Source organism: Dreissena polymorpha, chromosome 1 (genome assembly GCF_020536995.1).
Source record: "Dreissena polymorpha isolate Duluth1 chromosome 1, UMN_Dpol_1.0, whole genome shotgun sequence".
NCBI lineage: Eukaryota > Metazoa > Mollusca > Bivalvia > Myida > Dreissenidae > Dreissena > Dreissena polymorpha.
The window spans coordinates 153,473,752-153,490,578 of NC_068355.1; the positions used below are offsets into that span (position 1 = coordinate 153,473,752).

At 36.9% G+C, this 16,827-nt stretch overlaps 1 protein-coding gene across 1 annotated transcript in view; it reads right to left on the reverse strand.

Moving 5' to 3' along the window:
- Nucleotides 1–132: 132 nt before the first annotated feature.
- The window catches only part of LOC127856564 (carboxy-terminal kinesin 2-like), an 89,742-nt gene continuing 73,047 nt past the window's right edge, over nucleotides 133–16,827 (reverse strand). The window contains exons 9-15 of the mRNA XM_052392863.1: nucleotides 16,396–16,512; nucleotides 15,193–15,366; nucleotides 12,156–12,314; nucleotides 10,663–10,801; nucleotides 9,518–9,657; nucleotides 6,796–6,945; nucleotides 133–5,741 (exon numbers count right to left, since the gene is read on the reverse strand). Coding sequence (XP_052248823.1) covers nucleotides 5,697–5,741; nucleotides 6,796–6,945; nucleotides 9,518–9,657; nucleotides 10,663–10,801; nucleotides 12,156–12,314; nucleotides 15,193–15,366; nucleotides 16,396–16,512 — 924 coding nt within the window. The 3' untranslated portion in view covers nucleotides 133–5,696. The remainder of the gene's footprint in view (nucleotides 5,742–6,795; nucleotides 6,946–9,517; nucleotides 9,658–10,662; nucleotides 10,802–12,155; nucleotides 12,315–15,192; nucleotides 15,367–16,395; nucleotides 16,513–16,827) is intronic.

The following is a 16,827-nucleotide window of genomic DNA, read 5'->3' on the forward strand; positions in this document are numbered from 1 at the left end:
AGCATTTCCCATTAGCCCGTTCACTGTCGGCAACTTTTGATTTCGGCCAATGTTGAGTAAATTTGAGGACAGTAACATAACCGTGACATTCTATTCACGTCTTGAAAAGGATGGCCATTATAAACTATAAAGGCATAATAAAATTTATTTCTCGTACTCATGGTTATATAAATGCGTGTGGATGTATTTTGAATATAAACACACTTTCTTAACATAGAACACAAAGACAGAAACATTTACAGGAATGAAAATATCCCGCAGAAAAACATAGGTTTGTCATCACACATTTAATGACAAAATCAAACAAACAACTTGCCTGGTCGTCTTTGTTACAATTTTAACAATTTAACACTGTTTTTAATGTGTTAGCTCGTCAAAAAATGTATACTCGGGTGCCTTTATCATAAAAGCTACGTTGAATTCAGTGAAATAATTGTCAAAATTTATCTAGAAATTGTGGTGATCCTTCAGAACATAATTAATGCATTTGATTTTGTCAAAATAGTCCCAGAATTAGCCAGTGTGGACTAAACTTCTGATAACAGATACGATGAGTTTGTAAAACAAGCAGAAATACAAAGAAAGTGGCATGCTTAAGACAAACAAAAACACAATAGACACAAATAGGATTATGATAGAGAGAAAACACAGTTGAAAATACAAAAGCTATGTCACAGTTGTTAAAAGTACATGTTTCTGCCATTATTTTACTTTATTGTGGCTGTATATGTGCACTTAAGATGTGTCCTGTACGTTAACATATTAAATGACAACTTATTAGTTAAAATACCAACTGTGATGTCAATTTGACATTTTCTCCAAACAAAAACTTAAGATGAATTATCATTATAGGAAAGTGAAGATATGGAAGCAATGGCTCTAATATTTGAAATAATGTTACTTTCTTAAGAAAACACACACTTGTACTGTAAACTCTCTTTTATGCAAGCTACATCGTTTAATTGTCTACATTGTTTATATTTATTTTGAACAAATATTTAAAAAAAATCCCATATGTGAAATCTTAATTCATAACCCATATAATGGTTACCATATTCATTAAATACATTAAATACACAGCCAGATTTACATGTTAAAAATTGTCACTGCAGCAGGTACAATAACAAATAAAATATTAAACCATTTAAAAATTGCATAAAAACAATTCTATACCAGTATATACAAAACACATCTCTATACATATTGTTGCATAGTCCTTAAAGTGTTATTTTAAATCATTACTTATAAAGATCTGTTATCAAATAAAATCATTCCAATAGAATATTACTATATCATTTGATGAAAGTCTTTGTTTGAAAGCGCAAAATAAATAGATGTCCATACATCATAATTAAGTCTAAAAACACTGCTTATGTCAAAAACAAGCTGTTTAATGACCCTAATTATGACCTTTACCTATAAGGTAGGGAGACTTGTGACACATTCAACACTCCATCACTGATGGTCTCTAATTTGAAAATTGCATAATGAATGCCAAAATTAAAGTCTGGACAAGGTGTTTAATGGCCATATTCGACCATTTACCTCCATGTTTGAACTTGACCTTTGAGGAAGAGAGACAGGAAGATAAGGTTTTATATGCAACATGCTTCATATGACTGAGACAGGAATATTCCACGTGCTTTATGACCAAACTTGACCTGCGAGATTATAAGATTGGTGTTAAAGCAACACATTATTTTGCAAGGCTTTACATCATTTCGTCTCAAACATTTTTTACTCAATATTTGGAAGATACAAGTGAGACAGAGTATCACACTGTCCTAGCTAAATATAACCATTGACCTCTAATTGTGACCTTGAATTTTAAGGTAGGGAGACCGGTGTTACATGCAAACCATTGTCTAATGACAGTTAACTTTTGTTCCAAGTTGTTTTTTTTTTAACTCATTAATATATGGCAATGTTATAGCTGGGACAATAACTTAATAATGTACATCCAGACAATAGCACTGACATACAGTGTGACTTCTATACTTCCCTGTCTTCTATAAGGAGATCTACATTCATCTACAATGGAACACAAATATGTGTGTCAAGGACCCTATAAACAATTATGGAAAATACATTTATATCAACAATAACACTATTTATGCATACATAAGCAAGTGACAACAGGACGCAGGTAAATCAGCAATCAATACAATCTAGTATACACATAAAACAATATACAATCATTGTGAACACTGTACAAAGAAGATGCTGCCTTCTGAAGAGTAACCATGGAAATGCAATGACCCCAAAGATGAATGCTTCTTCCATGTTGTAATATGTTTCGATTACTTTAAGGATTTTAAAACATCTAATGTTTTTATGATTATCTCATATTCATTGTACATTTTCAAAATGTATTTTCCTACTCATTACATACAAATGTAAACAAATCTTCCAATCCTACAGACTTGTAACCGAATTACCAGGTGTATCCATACAACTGATGCTTCTATTTATGTCAATCATATTTAGATTAACTTGCAATATAAGCCAATTATCACTTTTAAAAATACTGTGTTTACCTCTTCAAAAATTGCAAGAGTTTTGTTTGTCATTTTTTAACAGGTACATGGTGATATTTGTGAATTTTTACTCTCCCTTTAAAAACCTGGATCTGTCTACTGTCAGATCAACAGATAAAATTGCAATTCTTAGTGAAACATAATGAATACCACATTGAAACATTCATATAATAACCTCTTGCGAAACTTTGTGAAATTATCATTCTCCAGAGATGCATTTGCTTCCAATGAAAACTAAAACTACACATAAAATGTATATGTTTATATTTGAATGAAAATAATCACATGCTCTCCACTTGTATTCATATGCCACAGAACAAAAATCTTCAAGCAGAGATCTATCAAAGCTTTCACCCATTGAAACATTATTAAGTATATAAAGTCCAACAGGCCTCAGAATGTGATAAAAGAGCTTCGTTGAATGCAAACAAAACAGCAGTTCACTTATTAGTTAACCCATTTATGCCTAGCGTCTAGAAAAAAAGGCCTTGGCATGATTCGGCGTCTCATCCGGGTCTGCACTGTTTGCTTAAAAGAATTTCTGTAAGAAATATTCTAAATATAGAAATAAATATTCTAGACATCCCTAACTTTGGAAATAAATTGATTCAATTTAGAAGGATGGAAAAGTTCACTAGGCATAAATGGGTTAATGTACTATGGGAAGAACAGGATCTCCATAAGTATTATTATAATAACTTTAGTACTTTTTAGTCATGACAGAATGCATATTTGAGTTGGCAACTATTTCGGTAACAATAACAACCACAATTTTTGCCTCTAATGAAAAACCTGAAATATTATGTATTTTTCCCTTATGGTTCTCTGTCCCAATAGCAAGTTTCATCAACATAGCTCGAGTACTTAATGAGAAATCACAGGATCAAGATAATATTTCCATAACAATATCAACAGATTTTTGTTTAACAAAACAGAAGAAATATTAAAAGAACAAAGTTCTGCAAACAAGGCCAACATGTTACTTTCTATTCATGCATTCTTAGTTTCTTTTTTCTTTAAAAAAACAAGAGCTATGTTTGTGAAACACAATGCCTCCTACTGCGCCTCTATTTTAGACAAGAGCACCGCCCTGCAGGTGCAGACCGCTCATCTATTTTTCTTTTTAAAGGTGTAGGGACCTATTTCAATTTCAATCACAACAAAGGAGGGAGAGGTGGAGAGGGGTGTATAGCGTGAGGGTGTGGTCATTTATTACATTATCTTCCAAAAACGCCAGGGGGGGGGGGGGGGGGAATCTTGGGTGGGATGGTTGGACGGTATTTCAAAAATAAAATTATAACAAGATGTGTTTGTGAAACACAATGTCCCCCTATATGATGTTTGACCTTGAAGGATGACGGATGACCTTGTGAAGGATGACCTTGACCTTTCACCACTCAAAATGTGCAGCTCCATGAGATACACATGCATGCCAAATATCAAGTTGCTATCTTCAATATTGCAAAAGTATTCATAAAATAAGCGATTTGGGCCACATATATTTGACCTCTGACCTTGAAGGATGACCTTGACCTTGCACCACTCAAAATGTGCAGGTCCATGAGATGCACATGCATGCCAAATATCAAGTTGCTATCTTCAATATTGCAAAAGTATTTATAAAATAAGCGATTTGGGCCACATATATTTGACCTCTGACCTTAAAGGAGGACCTTGACCTTTCACCACTCAAAATGTGCAGCTCCATGAGATACACATGCATGCCAAATATCATGATGCTATCTTCAATATTTCAAAAGTATTCATAAAATGAGCGATTTTGGCCACATATATTTGACCTCTGACCTTGACCTTTCACCACTCAAAATGTGCATCTCCATGAAATACACATGCATGCCAAATATGAAGTTGCTATCTTCAATATAGCAAAAGTTATTGCAAAATGTTAAAGTTGGCGCAAACAGACCAACAGACAGGGCAAAAACAATATGTCCCCCACTACTATAGTGGGGGACATAAAAATAAATATTTGTTTTTTAACCATGCTTGAAAAAAAAACAACAAGAAATGTGTTTGTCAGAAACACAATGCCCCCTTTTGCGTCGCTTTGATTATTTTTTTTACCTTTGACCTTGAGGGATGACCTTGACCTTGAACTTCCACCACTCAAAATGTGCAGCTTTATGAGAAGGCCGCTTTGAAATATATATTTTTTGACCTTTGACCTTGAAGGATGTTTTATTTTTTGACCTTGAAGGATGACCATGAACTTCCACCACTCAAAATGTGCAGCTTCATGAGAACGCCGCTTTGAATTTTTTAAATATTTTTTTTGACCTTGAAGGATGATCTTGACCTTGAACTTCCATCACTCATAATGTGCAGCTTCATGATAACGCCGCTTTGAATTTTATTATATTTTGTTTGACCTTGAAGGATTACCTTGACCTTGAACCTACACCACTCAAAATGTGCAGCTTCATGATAACGCAGCTTTGATATTTTTTTTTACCTTTGACCTTGAAGGATGACCTTGACCTTCCACCACTCAATATGTGCAGCCTCATGATAATGCTGCTTTGAATTTTTTTATTTGTTTTTTGACCTTGAAGGATGACCCTGACCTTTAAGGATGACCTTGACCTTTCACCACTCAAAATGTGCAGCTCCATGAGATACACATGCATGCCAAATATCAAGTTGCTATCTTCAATATTGCAAAAGTTATGACCAAGATTAAAGTTTTGGGACAGACAGACACACACACATACAATGACAGACAGACCGACAGGCCAAAATCAATATACCCCCAATCATTTGATCATCATCCAAGTGCATACAAAATTTGTTTTTACTTCACTACATACACAAAGCTGCTTAAACTACACACAAGCAACTCACTTGCTTTATTAAAACAGATGTCCAACATTTGCACAAATTATATACCGGTAATAATAAAACAAAATTTCACCTAAAACTGTTCTTGCATTGAATACAAGCCCAGATTAAAAAGTATAACTGTATACATAAAAGCACCTTTAATACAAAGGCAAACAAAAGCATTTGGTCTGTGATATTTCTCCACTAGCATGTTCATTTGAACCACTAGCATGTTCATTTGATCCACTAGCATGTTCATTTGAACCACTAGCATGTTCATTTGATCCACTAGCATGTTCATTTGATCCACTAGCATGTTCATTTGATCCTCTTTGTAGCAGTGCCAATATTACATTGGTTCACCTGAAAAAAAAGCAGAATAAATTATGTCTGAAATTAAGTCTTCCAAAACAAAAACAACAACAAAAAGAAACTGTCAGAGACGGGTGATGCTCCACAAAGTTTTTTTGTCACAATATTGCACTATATATTCAGATAAAAGGAAACATCTTGAGGGCACAGTAGTTGGGGGGACAATAATTTTTTAAAATAAAATTTCAAAGGGCCATTACTCTGTGAAAAATCATCCGACCAGAACCCGCTGATAATATGCACATCTTCTCTTGGTAGTGAAGCTGCCCATAAAGTTTCATTGAATTCCGGTTATTAGTTGCTGAGAAATAGCCCGTACAAAAATTGTGCACGGCTGACAGACGCACACACGCCAAAAATAAATTTTGGGGGAGCATAAAAACTGCATATTAATAAAATGTTATGAGATGGTTTCTCAACAAATCAGTATTTGAACTTAAAAGAGATATGAAAACATACCCAACCCAGTCAGACATTTACAAAAAGGTGTGGCAAAATCAGATGTCTGTATTATCTCATGTACTGATTGGAGAAGTGAGACGTGAAAACACTATCTGCCTACACTGGATTTAATCGGATTGCAGTCAAAATTCCCTACACAACCATCGTCTACACATTCAGAATTGAAAGTTTGAGGGAAATCTACCAAGCAGTAGTTTAACACACTTATTCCATTGTGGAAAAAAGGCTATTCTGCAGAAAATTGTTGCAGCCCAAAATTATTTCTTTACGTTCATCCACAAGTTGAGGTCATTAAAAGGTGAAAATTTAAACACAAGCCCACCAATCATAAAAGATGAGTTCAAAACACAAAGAGACATGTAAGGACGGAAAAGTGCAATTCTTAATGCCTCCCATTCTGTGGTGGCATAAAAATGTACTTTCGTTATTTCATCATTTATACATTTGATTATATTCTCAAACGAGTATGTGCAATTACAATCTAAGCCTTATGGAAACTAATGAAAGCCCTTGGTTGACAAATCCAAGCGTTTTAAGGTATCCCCAAGCCCTTTACATATCCTAGATGTTTCATAATACAAACCATGGTAGCGAATCTGAGCGAGCTGATGGTCTCTGAGAAGCTCTCTTCCCTTGGGGACACGTTAACAAACATGAGGGTCTTGCTGTTACCCCCAAGACTGTTCTGCAGCAGGAATGTCAACTTGCTGTTCCTGTAACCGATGTGGCTCTCCTAGAAACAGGCAGTGGACAGGCATTTAAAAGTTATATGATTTGAGCCTGGAACCAGGCAGTGGACAGGCATATAGAAGTTACATGATTTAAGCCTGGAACCAGGCAGTGGACAGGCATGTAAAAGGTATATGATTTGAGCCTGGAACCAGGCAGTGGACAGGCATTTAAAAGTTATATGATTTGAGCCTGGAACAGGGCAGTGGACAGGCATGTAGATGTTATATGATTTAAAACTGGAACCAGGCAGTGGACAGGCATGTAGAAGGTATATGATTTGAACCCCGAACCAGGCAGTGGACAGGCATGTAGAAGTTATATGATTTGAGCCTGGAACCAGGAAGTGAACAGGCATGTTGAAGTTACATGATTTGAGCCTGGAACCAGGCAGTGGACAGGCATGTAGAAGTTATATGATTTGAGCCTGAAACAAGGCAGTGGACAGGCATGTAGAAGTTAAATGATATTAGCCTGGAACCAGGCAGTGGACAGGCATGTAGAAGTTATATGATTTGAGCCTGGAACCAGGCAGTGGACAGGCATGTAGAAGTTATATGATTTGAGCCTGGAACCAGGCAGTGGACAGGCATGGAGAAGATATATGATTTGAGCCTGGAATCAGGCAGTGGACAGGCATGTAGAAGTTATATGATTTGAGCCTGGAATCAGGCAGTGGACAGGCATGTAGAAGTTATATGATTTGAGCCTGGAATCAGGCAGTGGACAGGCATGTAGAAGTTATATGATTTGAGCCTGGAATCAGGCAGTGGACAGGCATGTAGAAGTTGAATCATTTGAGCCTTGTTTTGGAAAAACTAAGCTTATTGCAGTTGCGTAAAGTGTCTTCCCAGATAATCCTGTGGAGTCGGCAACATAAAGTAATGTGTCCCTTCATGAAAAGGAAATTCTAGGGTTTGACAAAATCGTCAGTCCGCCAAGAAATTCAAGTAAGTCAGTCCATCGGAAATAGTTGATCACAATATTTTAATTCGTAAAAAACACGCTCGGAATTGACGTAAAATTAAAAAATTACAGCCCATTTTCATAACGGTCAAATTACCATATCGGTTTTGGGACCATAAATAATACCTTATTAAAGTAACATAGGTTAAGATCACATTAAAATACGATAAATCATGTCGAAAGTCGATATAATTAAACAATTATTATAATAATAATAAATCACAAACATTCCAAGCTCGGCTGAACATAAAGAGATTTTTTCAGATTTTCTTGGAATGGTAAGTAGACAGATATGAAATGAACCGTTTTAGTTTGGGACATGACTCCTGCATTTAAATTCCTCTTTAACCAATTGTATGCGAGGATTTTCACAGCAACAAGTTTTCGCGAGATAACTCCACTTCGAAGAAAACAACAAGTGATAAAATTCTGGTGATTTAGATAACAGGTGATTTCGTTTCGTTAAACATTGTTTAATATTAGTGTTAGTTTAAACCTTTTATTGTATTGTTGGAAAATGTGGAATGGTTTGCAGTTGAAATATTATGAAAGTGCCAAACATGGCAATAAACGCAAACTACCGGTTGATCTTGCTCAGTCTGAATCCGAAAAAAACAAAAAAGCAAGAGGAGCACAGAAAAGAAAGAACCTATTCTGTATCATGACGGAACCAAAAACAAAACGAAGACTTACCTACTCACGCCAGCAGGCAACCACCAAGGATCCTACCATAGATGATGACGACCCAACCAGCACCAGATGATGATGATGATATTGACAACACAAATGACGATATTGAATTTGATACACAAAAAGAAAACGAAAATTACTCAAATGCTACTCTCAAGTCTGACACTTGTGAAATGCAGAGCGAAATAGACTCTTTCAAGTAGAATTGGAGCATATTTTCGTTTTCATTTCAAAGGAGGCTGCACCCCCAGCTCCTTTTCTGTTCCACTTCTTCCCCTTTGGATTATTTGTGGTTACTTTTTGTAACAATTGTTAAAAATAATGTTTTATTGTATTTTAATGTGATCCAAACCAATACACATCTAAAAGGTACCCTCTTGTGTTGTGTTTTGCTGTTATAGTTTAGTCGGAGAGTGGGACTGACAGAAACTGATTCGGACTGACAAACATTTCAAGTCTGTCAGTCTGAATGACTGACAGATTTTTCAAGTTTTGGTGAACCCTGAAATTCTGTTGTAAAATAATTATAATCTGTGGTAAGTCAGTTTTAAAAGAATTAACATGAGTTTTAAATTTATATCTTTAAAATGTCTTTAACAGGTCTCATTCTACAGAAAATCATCGCCAATTGGCCATGTTTACACTTTTTCTTGCTAATGCTATTTGTCTTGATTTATGGAAATGATCTAGTTGTCGTTTTGTGGAATAATTCATCAACAAGCCTGAGAAAGGGGAAGACAATCCTCATGGTAAAATTTAATTTTGTGGGAAATTGTATGTCCTTCAAGCAATATCCATTTGGGATATGGAAATAAGTAAACCTATTCTAAAGAAGGGCTCCTAGATCTTCTGTGCAAGAAGTACTGAAAGAGTGCTTGTGGGAAACTGTTGTCTAAATGACAGAATGTCTCCATGCAAACCTTTTTCCCGAGGTCCATGATGACCTTTCCGAGGTGGCTGAGGGAGGAGTTGATGTTCTGGGTCTCCTTGAGACGCTGCCCTGTGGCCCCAGACTCCTTCAAGCGCTCACTACCAGCCAGGTCCACCAGACTGAGGGTTGCTGAAACAAGTCATGTGTATACTGGTTTAATGCTGCCTGGTGGCCATCATTGCCAATAATAGAAAACATTCTAGGATTGCAAAAGGTACAGGATGTTGCTCTACGGTTGTGGTCTAGTCTAATAGTTTATAGATATAGGGAATTTTTACAAACAGTTGTAAATCTACATAATCCCTACAAAGCCCATAAATTTGCATCTATTAAATTTTGCTTAAACTTCTGATGTTATTTCCCAAAGGTTATTGATTTTTTTTTGCCAATATACCCACAACGGCATTCTGGTACAATCAATGTTTTCACTTATTTGAATTGATTATAAACCTTGATTAAAGGGCTCATACTGCCAATTACAAAATAAACTCATGGCTTAACACTTAAACGTTTTGATTTACTAAACTTTCAATTTAACTGTTAAACAGAGCTGTCAACAAACTTACAATGCTTGTAGTAAGTGAATTTTTTTCAAATATGATACCCATCTGGAAATTCACTGCAAGCCTGACTTTATGCTAAAGATTGTCAAAAACATGATCAACAACGCCGGTTATTTTTGTTATCTTATTTCAAGGGCAATTGACTCAGGAATGTGGGTCTTAGTGTCTTGTACAATGTCATTGCTTGAGAAATATGGGAATAAATCACCATATGCAAATAAAAATAAAACATGTAATTGTCAATTAAAAATAAACCTTCTTTAGGAAACCTCCTTAAAACAAGATGTGTTTATAAAACATTATGTCTCCTCCATATATTTGACCTTTGACCCTGAAGGATGACCTTGACCTTTCACAACTCAAAATAAGCAGCTCCATATGATACACATGCATGCCAGTTATCTTCAATATTGCAAAAAATATGGCAAATGTTAAAGTTTGACGCAAACAAACCAACAAACAGTCAGGGAAAAAACAATAATATTCCCCCAGTTTAGACTGAGGGACATAATTATGTAAGGCAACATTCACTAAGTGCTTATCTGTGATAAACAGCAACAAAGCTGCAAACCTTTGCAGGATTCTCCAGTTATCTCATTGGCCCCAGTGATTTTCAGCCTGAAAACGCTGTGACTTCTAGAGGAGCGCTCATTGCACTGGGTCTCTCCCACAGCGCGGTTCTTGGACGCCGTCTTGAGCAGGGTTGTGATCTGTGTTCAACAGAGATGGAACGACACTTGCACAACAGACATTTATACACAACTCAAGGGATTGTGTATTATCTGCAAGTTCTGATGCTTGCTTTACTTTCTGTGCAATACACAAAACTAGTTCCAGAATGGATCTTTTTACAATTTAAATGTTTTCAAGTCCAGTAATGCAATATAAACAAGGGCTGTTTGTAAAACATGCATGCCCCCCATATTGGCTGTCAGTTGTTGTGGCAGCCATTGTGTGAATACGTTTTTTGTCACTGTGACCTTGACCTTCGACCTAACGACCTGAAAATCAATGGGGATCATCTGCCAGTCATGATCAATATACCTACGAAGTTCCATGATCCTAGGCCTATTTATTCTTGAGTTATCATCAGGAAACCATTTTTCTGTTTCGAGTAACTGTGACCTTGACCTTTGACCTAGTGACCTGAAAATTATTAGGGGTCACCTGCCAGTCATGATCAATGTACCTATGAAGTTTCATGATCCTAGGCGTAAGCATCTTGAGTTATCATCAGGAAACCATTTTACTATTTCGAGTCACTGTGACCTTGACCTTTGACCTAGTGACCTGAAAATCAATAGGGATCATCTGCCAGTCATTATCAAAGTACCTATGAAGTTTCATGATTCTAGGCCTAAGCATTCTGGAGTTATCATCCGGAAACCATTTTACTGTTTCGAGTCACTGTGACCTTTGACCTAGTGATCTAAAAATCAATAGGGGTCATCTGCCAGTCATGATCAATGTTCCTATGAAGTTTCATGATCCTAGGTGTAAGCATTTTTGAGTTATCATCCAGAAACCATTTCACTGTTTCGAGTCACTGTGACCTTGACCTTGGACCTAATGACCTCAAAATCAATAGGGGTCATCTGCCAGTCATGATCAATGTACCTATGAAGTTTCATGATCCTAGGCGTAAGCATTCTTGAGTTATCATCCGAAAACCATTTAACTATTTCGAGTCACTGTGACCTTGACCTTTGACCTAGTGACCTGAAAATCAATAGGGGTCATCTGCCAGTCATTATCAATGTACCAATGAAGTTTCATGATCCTAGTCCTAAGCGTTCTTGAGTTATTATCCGGAAACCAACAGACTGACGGACTGACATGTGCAAAACAATATTCCCCCTCTTCTTCGAAGGGGGGCATATTTCAAAATTCAAATGCTGATAAGTATGTTTGTAAAGTTTAATTACTTAGCAAATGATGGTTTCAAAGTAAAACACAATAAAATAATCCAACAAACAGTTGCAAGAGAGGATGGACAAATCTAGACTTCTTGCCACTGAAAATGTTGCAATCAAAACACTGAGTGTATTGCCCCACATGCCATACCTGTGCCTCTGAAGTGATGGCCTGGGTGGTGAGGTTGGTGACCATCACCTCACTGCCATTGGTCACCTTGATGTCGTGCTTCACATCACCGCTATGGTTACCAAGGAGATCCCGTATCGACTCATTGTAGATCTCCAGGAAGGATGCCTCGAACTCGTACTGAACAAGAATATTTAAAATGTGTTGGAATTTGTCCAATTGCTGCAATACCAACTAAATGTTATATCTAGAAAACATTTTACAATGCTCTGTTCATGAGGCTGATTAAAACATACAAACCTGATATGTTTGAGCAAGGAGGAAAACAGCTGTTGAAGGAGGGGGGGGGGGAGCAGATTAACATGGATAAAGCTATGCCTTTAATAGAATCATTTTTTTTTATTGATATAAATCATAATATTTACAATTAACTATTTAACTTACTTATGTCAAGCTTTATGACCAGTATAAGCTCATTGCTTCTACAAGGATATTATGCCCACCTGCCATCCTGTATCATTGCTTCTACAAGGATATTATGCCCACCTGCCATCCCTTCTCATTGCTTCTACAAGGATAGTATGCCCACCTGCCATCCTGTATCATTGCTTCTACAAGGATATTATGCCCACCTGCAATCCTGTATCATTGCTTCTACAAGGATATTATGCCAACCTGCTATCCTGTATCATTGCTTCTACAAGGATATTATGCCCACCTGCCATCCTGAATCATTGCTTCTACAAGGATATGATGCCAACCTGCCATCCCTTATCATTGCTTCTACAAGGAAACGATGCCCACCTGCCATCCCTTATCATCGCTTCTACAAGGATATGATGCCCACCTGCCATCCTGTATAATTGCTTCTACAAGGATATGATGCCCACCTGCCACTACGTATCATTGCTTCTACAAGGATATGATGCCCACCTGCCATCTCTTATCATTGCTTCTACAAGGATATGATGCCCACCTGCCATCCCTTATCATTGGTTCTACAAGGATATGATGCCCACCTGCGATCCCAGGGGTGTGATTGAGGCGAAGTCAGAGGGGAGGAAAATTCTGTAGACTGATTTTGACTACGCGAATTGCGCGAATAACGCAATGACAAACCGTAAAACAGACATTAAAATAAAACATACATAAACATAAACAATTTCTTAATCTTCATAACACTTTTTCTTTATGAAAACATGTTTAACTTCACATACTGAGGATGCAAAGTAAACAATATTTACTGTGATCAAAAACAGCAGTTGTTCAATGTATTCACAGTAAATGGACTAATTTAATTAAATATCAAATGGGGAAAACATTAATTAATATAAACAAACACATTTGAGTGTTCTTGTTGAGTTAATGGTGTATTAAACCGAGTAAAATTAATATATTTTAATGTGTTTACCTTTTAAAATCTTGCATTTCACATCTACAGTTCATTGCTATTTCAGTTAACTGAACAGTGTGACAAACATAATAAAGCAGAATATGCATATGAATCTGATTACACACAGATCCACTAACATATAAATCAAATCATGTTTGCCTATTTCCATTTTTAAACGATACTCTTCTAAATTGTGTTACTTCGCAAGTGAACTCCAATTTGCAAACACTGGTTTCCGAGACACAAATTTACTGTGCACATTTGTAAAAAAAATATGTGTTGCTTGTATCTAAAACACAGTCTTCATCGATGACAGACATATTTCATTTATCCTATCTAACTATATGATGACAGTCGCTAATTCCATTGATATTTGTCATTTGGATAAACTTAATTTTCGCTTTGCAACTGCGCCATTTGCAAACAAATCAGAAAAGAAATACCGAATGCAATTAAAAAGAATGATTTTAATTGATAGATTGGAGAACAACAGCCAATGACATTGCTCGTTTCAAATTGCTCAGGCAGAATCTACCAGTGTACTATGCGAAGTGATTTCGCGAGCCGCGGATATTTCGGGCCGCTTATAAAAGACGTCCGCGGAATCGGACGAACCCCCCTCTCCCGCCCCCCAATTTTTTTTACGAATTTACGCGAATCTCAGAAATGACCTCCGAGACAACCCGATCCGCGGAAATCCGCGAAAAAATCACACCCCTGAGACTGAACCCAAGTTTTATTCCCGCCCAAAATCCGATGTCGTAAAAGACGTCCGCGGAATCGGACGAACCCCCCTCTCCCGCCCCCCAATTTTTTTTTACGAATTTACACAAATCTCAGAAATGACCTCCGAGACAACCCGATCCGCAGTAATCCGCGGAAAAATCACACCCCTGGATCCCTTATCATTGGTTCTACAAGGATATGATGCCCACCTGCCATCCCTTATCATTGGTTCTACAAGGATATTATGCCCACCTGCCATCCCTTATCATTGCTTCTACAAGGATATGATGCCCACCTGCCATCCCTTATCATTGCTTCAACAAGGATATTATGCCCACCTGCATCCTGTATCATTGCTTCTACAAGGATATGATGCCCACCTGCCATGCTGTATAATTGTTTCTACAAGGATATTATGCCCACCTGCCATCCTGTATCATTGCTTCTACAGGGATATTATGCCCACCTGCCATCCTGTATCATTGCTTCTACAAGGATATGATGCCCACCTGCCATCCCTTATAATTGCTTCTACAAGGATACGATGCCCACCTGCCATCCCTTATCATGGCTTCTACAAGGATATGATGCCCACCTGCCATCCATTATTATTGCTTCTACAAGGATATGATGCCCACCTGCCATCCCTTATCATTGCTTCTACAAGGATATGATGACCACCTGCGATCCCTTATCATTGCTTCTACAAGGATATGATGCCAACCTGCGATCCCTTATAATTGCTTCTACAAGGATATGATGCCCACCTGCCATCCCGTATAATTGCTTCTACAAGGATATGATGCCCACCTGCCATCCATTATTATTGCTTCTACAAGGATATGATGCCCACCTGCCATCACGTATCATCACTTCTACAAGGATATGATGCCCACCTGCCATCCCTTATTATTGCTTCTACAAGGATATGATACCCACCTGCCATCCCTTATCCTCCAGCTCCCTGGTGGATGAGAAGATTTGTAGTACTGCACGGGAGATCATACCCATGGACTCTACGTTCTCCACAGAGGGTCCCTCCATCGTGTACGTCTTACCGCTGCCAGTCTGACCGTATGCAAAGATGCACACGTTGTAGCCATCCAGCGCTGACTGCAAGCAAAATAGTAAGGACAGTTAGACTTCAAACAAGGGTCAAAACTATTATTCTAACAAAATATGAACATATGAACAGACTTCAAACTTAAGTTTAGAAACAAATTTGTGAATGTGAAGACTTCTAAAAGAATATCTCTAAAAGAATATATCCAAAAACAAGAGCTGCGGCACGATAGTGCGCTCGACATTCCTTGAAGTTCACATTTTTCTAAGTTAATATTTCCTTAAAATGACAGAAGACACTCTGTTTACCAGACGCTTTACAACAAGACATATCTTATTAAATGCCCTGTTATTAAATAAACTTATTACCTTGCTGAAAATAAAGAAACTTATTAAATGTACTGTAATAAAATACACCTATTAAACATACTTTTAAATGCTTAGTTTTTGTTTGTATTATTATAACATAATCTTCACTGCTCTAATGTGGCCCTAGTTCGGTGACAACTTTTTTAATGAGGCAAAAGTACATGGCAACAACTTTTTAAAGCCTAGAGGGAACCCTGTATTAAAATAAAAGCAATTTTCTTTATTAAGTTACTGCAACCTGGACCTTAATCACGCCAATCCCATCTGCTGTCACTCGAGATAAGGCATCAATGTATCAAGTTTCATTACGCAATTTATTTTGAGTACTGATAGTTTTTCAATATCTTCTTACTCATTTTTACATTGACCTCACAAACCCCATATGCAATTTCATGGTATATATATACAAGTAGATCAAGATATAAGGCATTTATACAAATAGTTTCAATACAACAGCTAAATTTGTCCTAAAAGACCTGTAGTAATGAGTTTCTTTGTATTTGTCACCTCCACTGTCATCATTTTGCATTAAAAACAAAATTATTTGATAATGACACAAGCAGCATATGAAGCCCTATTAGATCTATACCCTCAAGTAGGTTTTCTTGATTTGAAGTTAATTCTGTATTCTTAAGACCCTGAATTCTTCAGTGAAAACAGGTCCTGGTGTACCAAATATCTTTGATACTAAACATGAAAGTCTCATCGCACCTGCACAAGCTGTGAGATCTCTTCAAAAACCTGCGCCTGTGTGGTGTCCGGTGCAAACACCCGGTCAAAAGTGAACTCCTGTCTCCCATTGGCTTTTCTGTGGGCTCCAATGGTGCTCTGAAAATAGCTATCCCAGTTACTGAATGTACGTGTGTATTAGACCCTTAACACTTCCCAATATCGTGCACTGTATTTGATACCTCCTTTGGTAACATGGATCAAGAACAAGGCTGCCGATGTAAAAGCTGAGATGCTGAATGATTCCATTAAAAAAAATCTTTTTCAGCCATTATTAAATTTATTTTTTAATTAGTTGATTAATACAGAATTAACAAACAATGTGCACCTTGCTCTAATTTTATTCTGTATCATGAAAACAATAGCGATGATTTCCAGTACAAATAATTTTGTTAATGAACATTAAATTGTTTT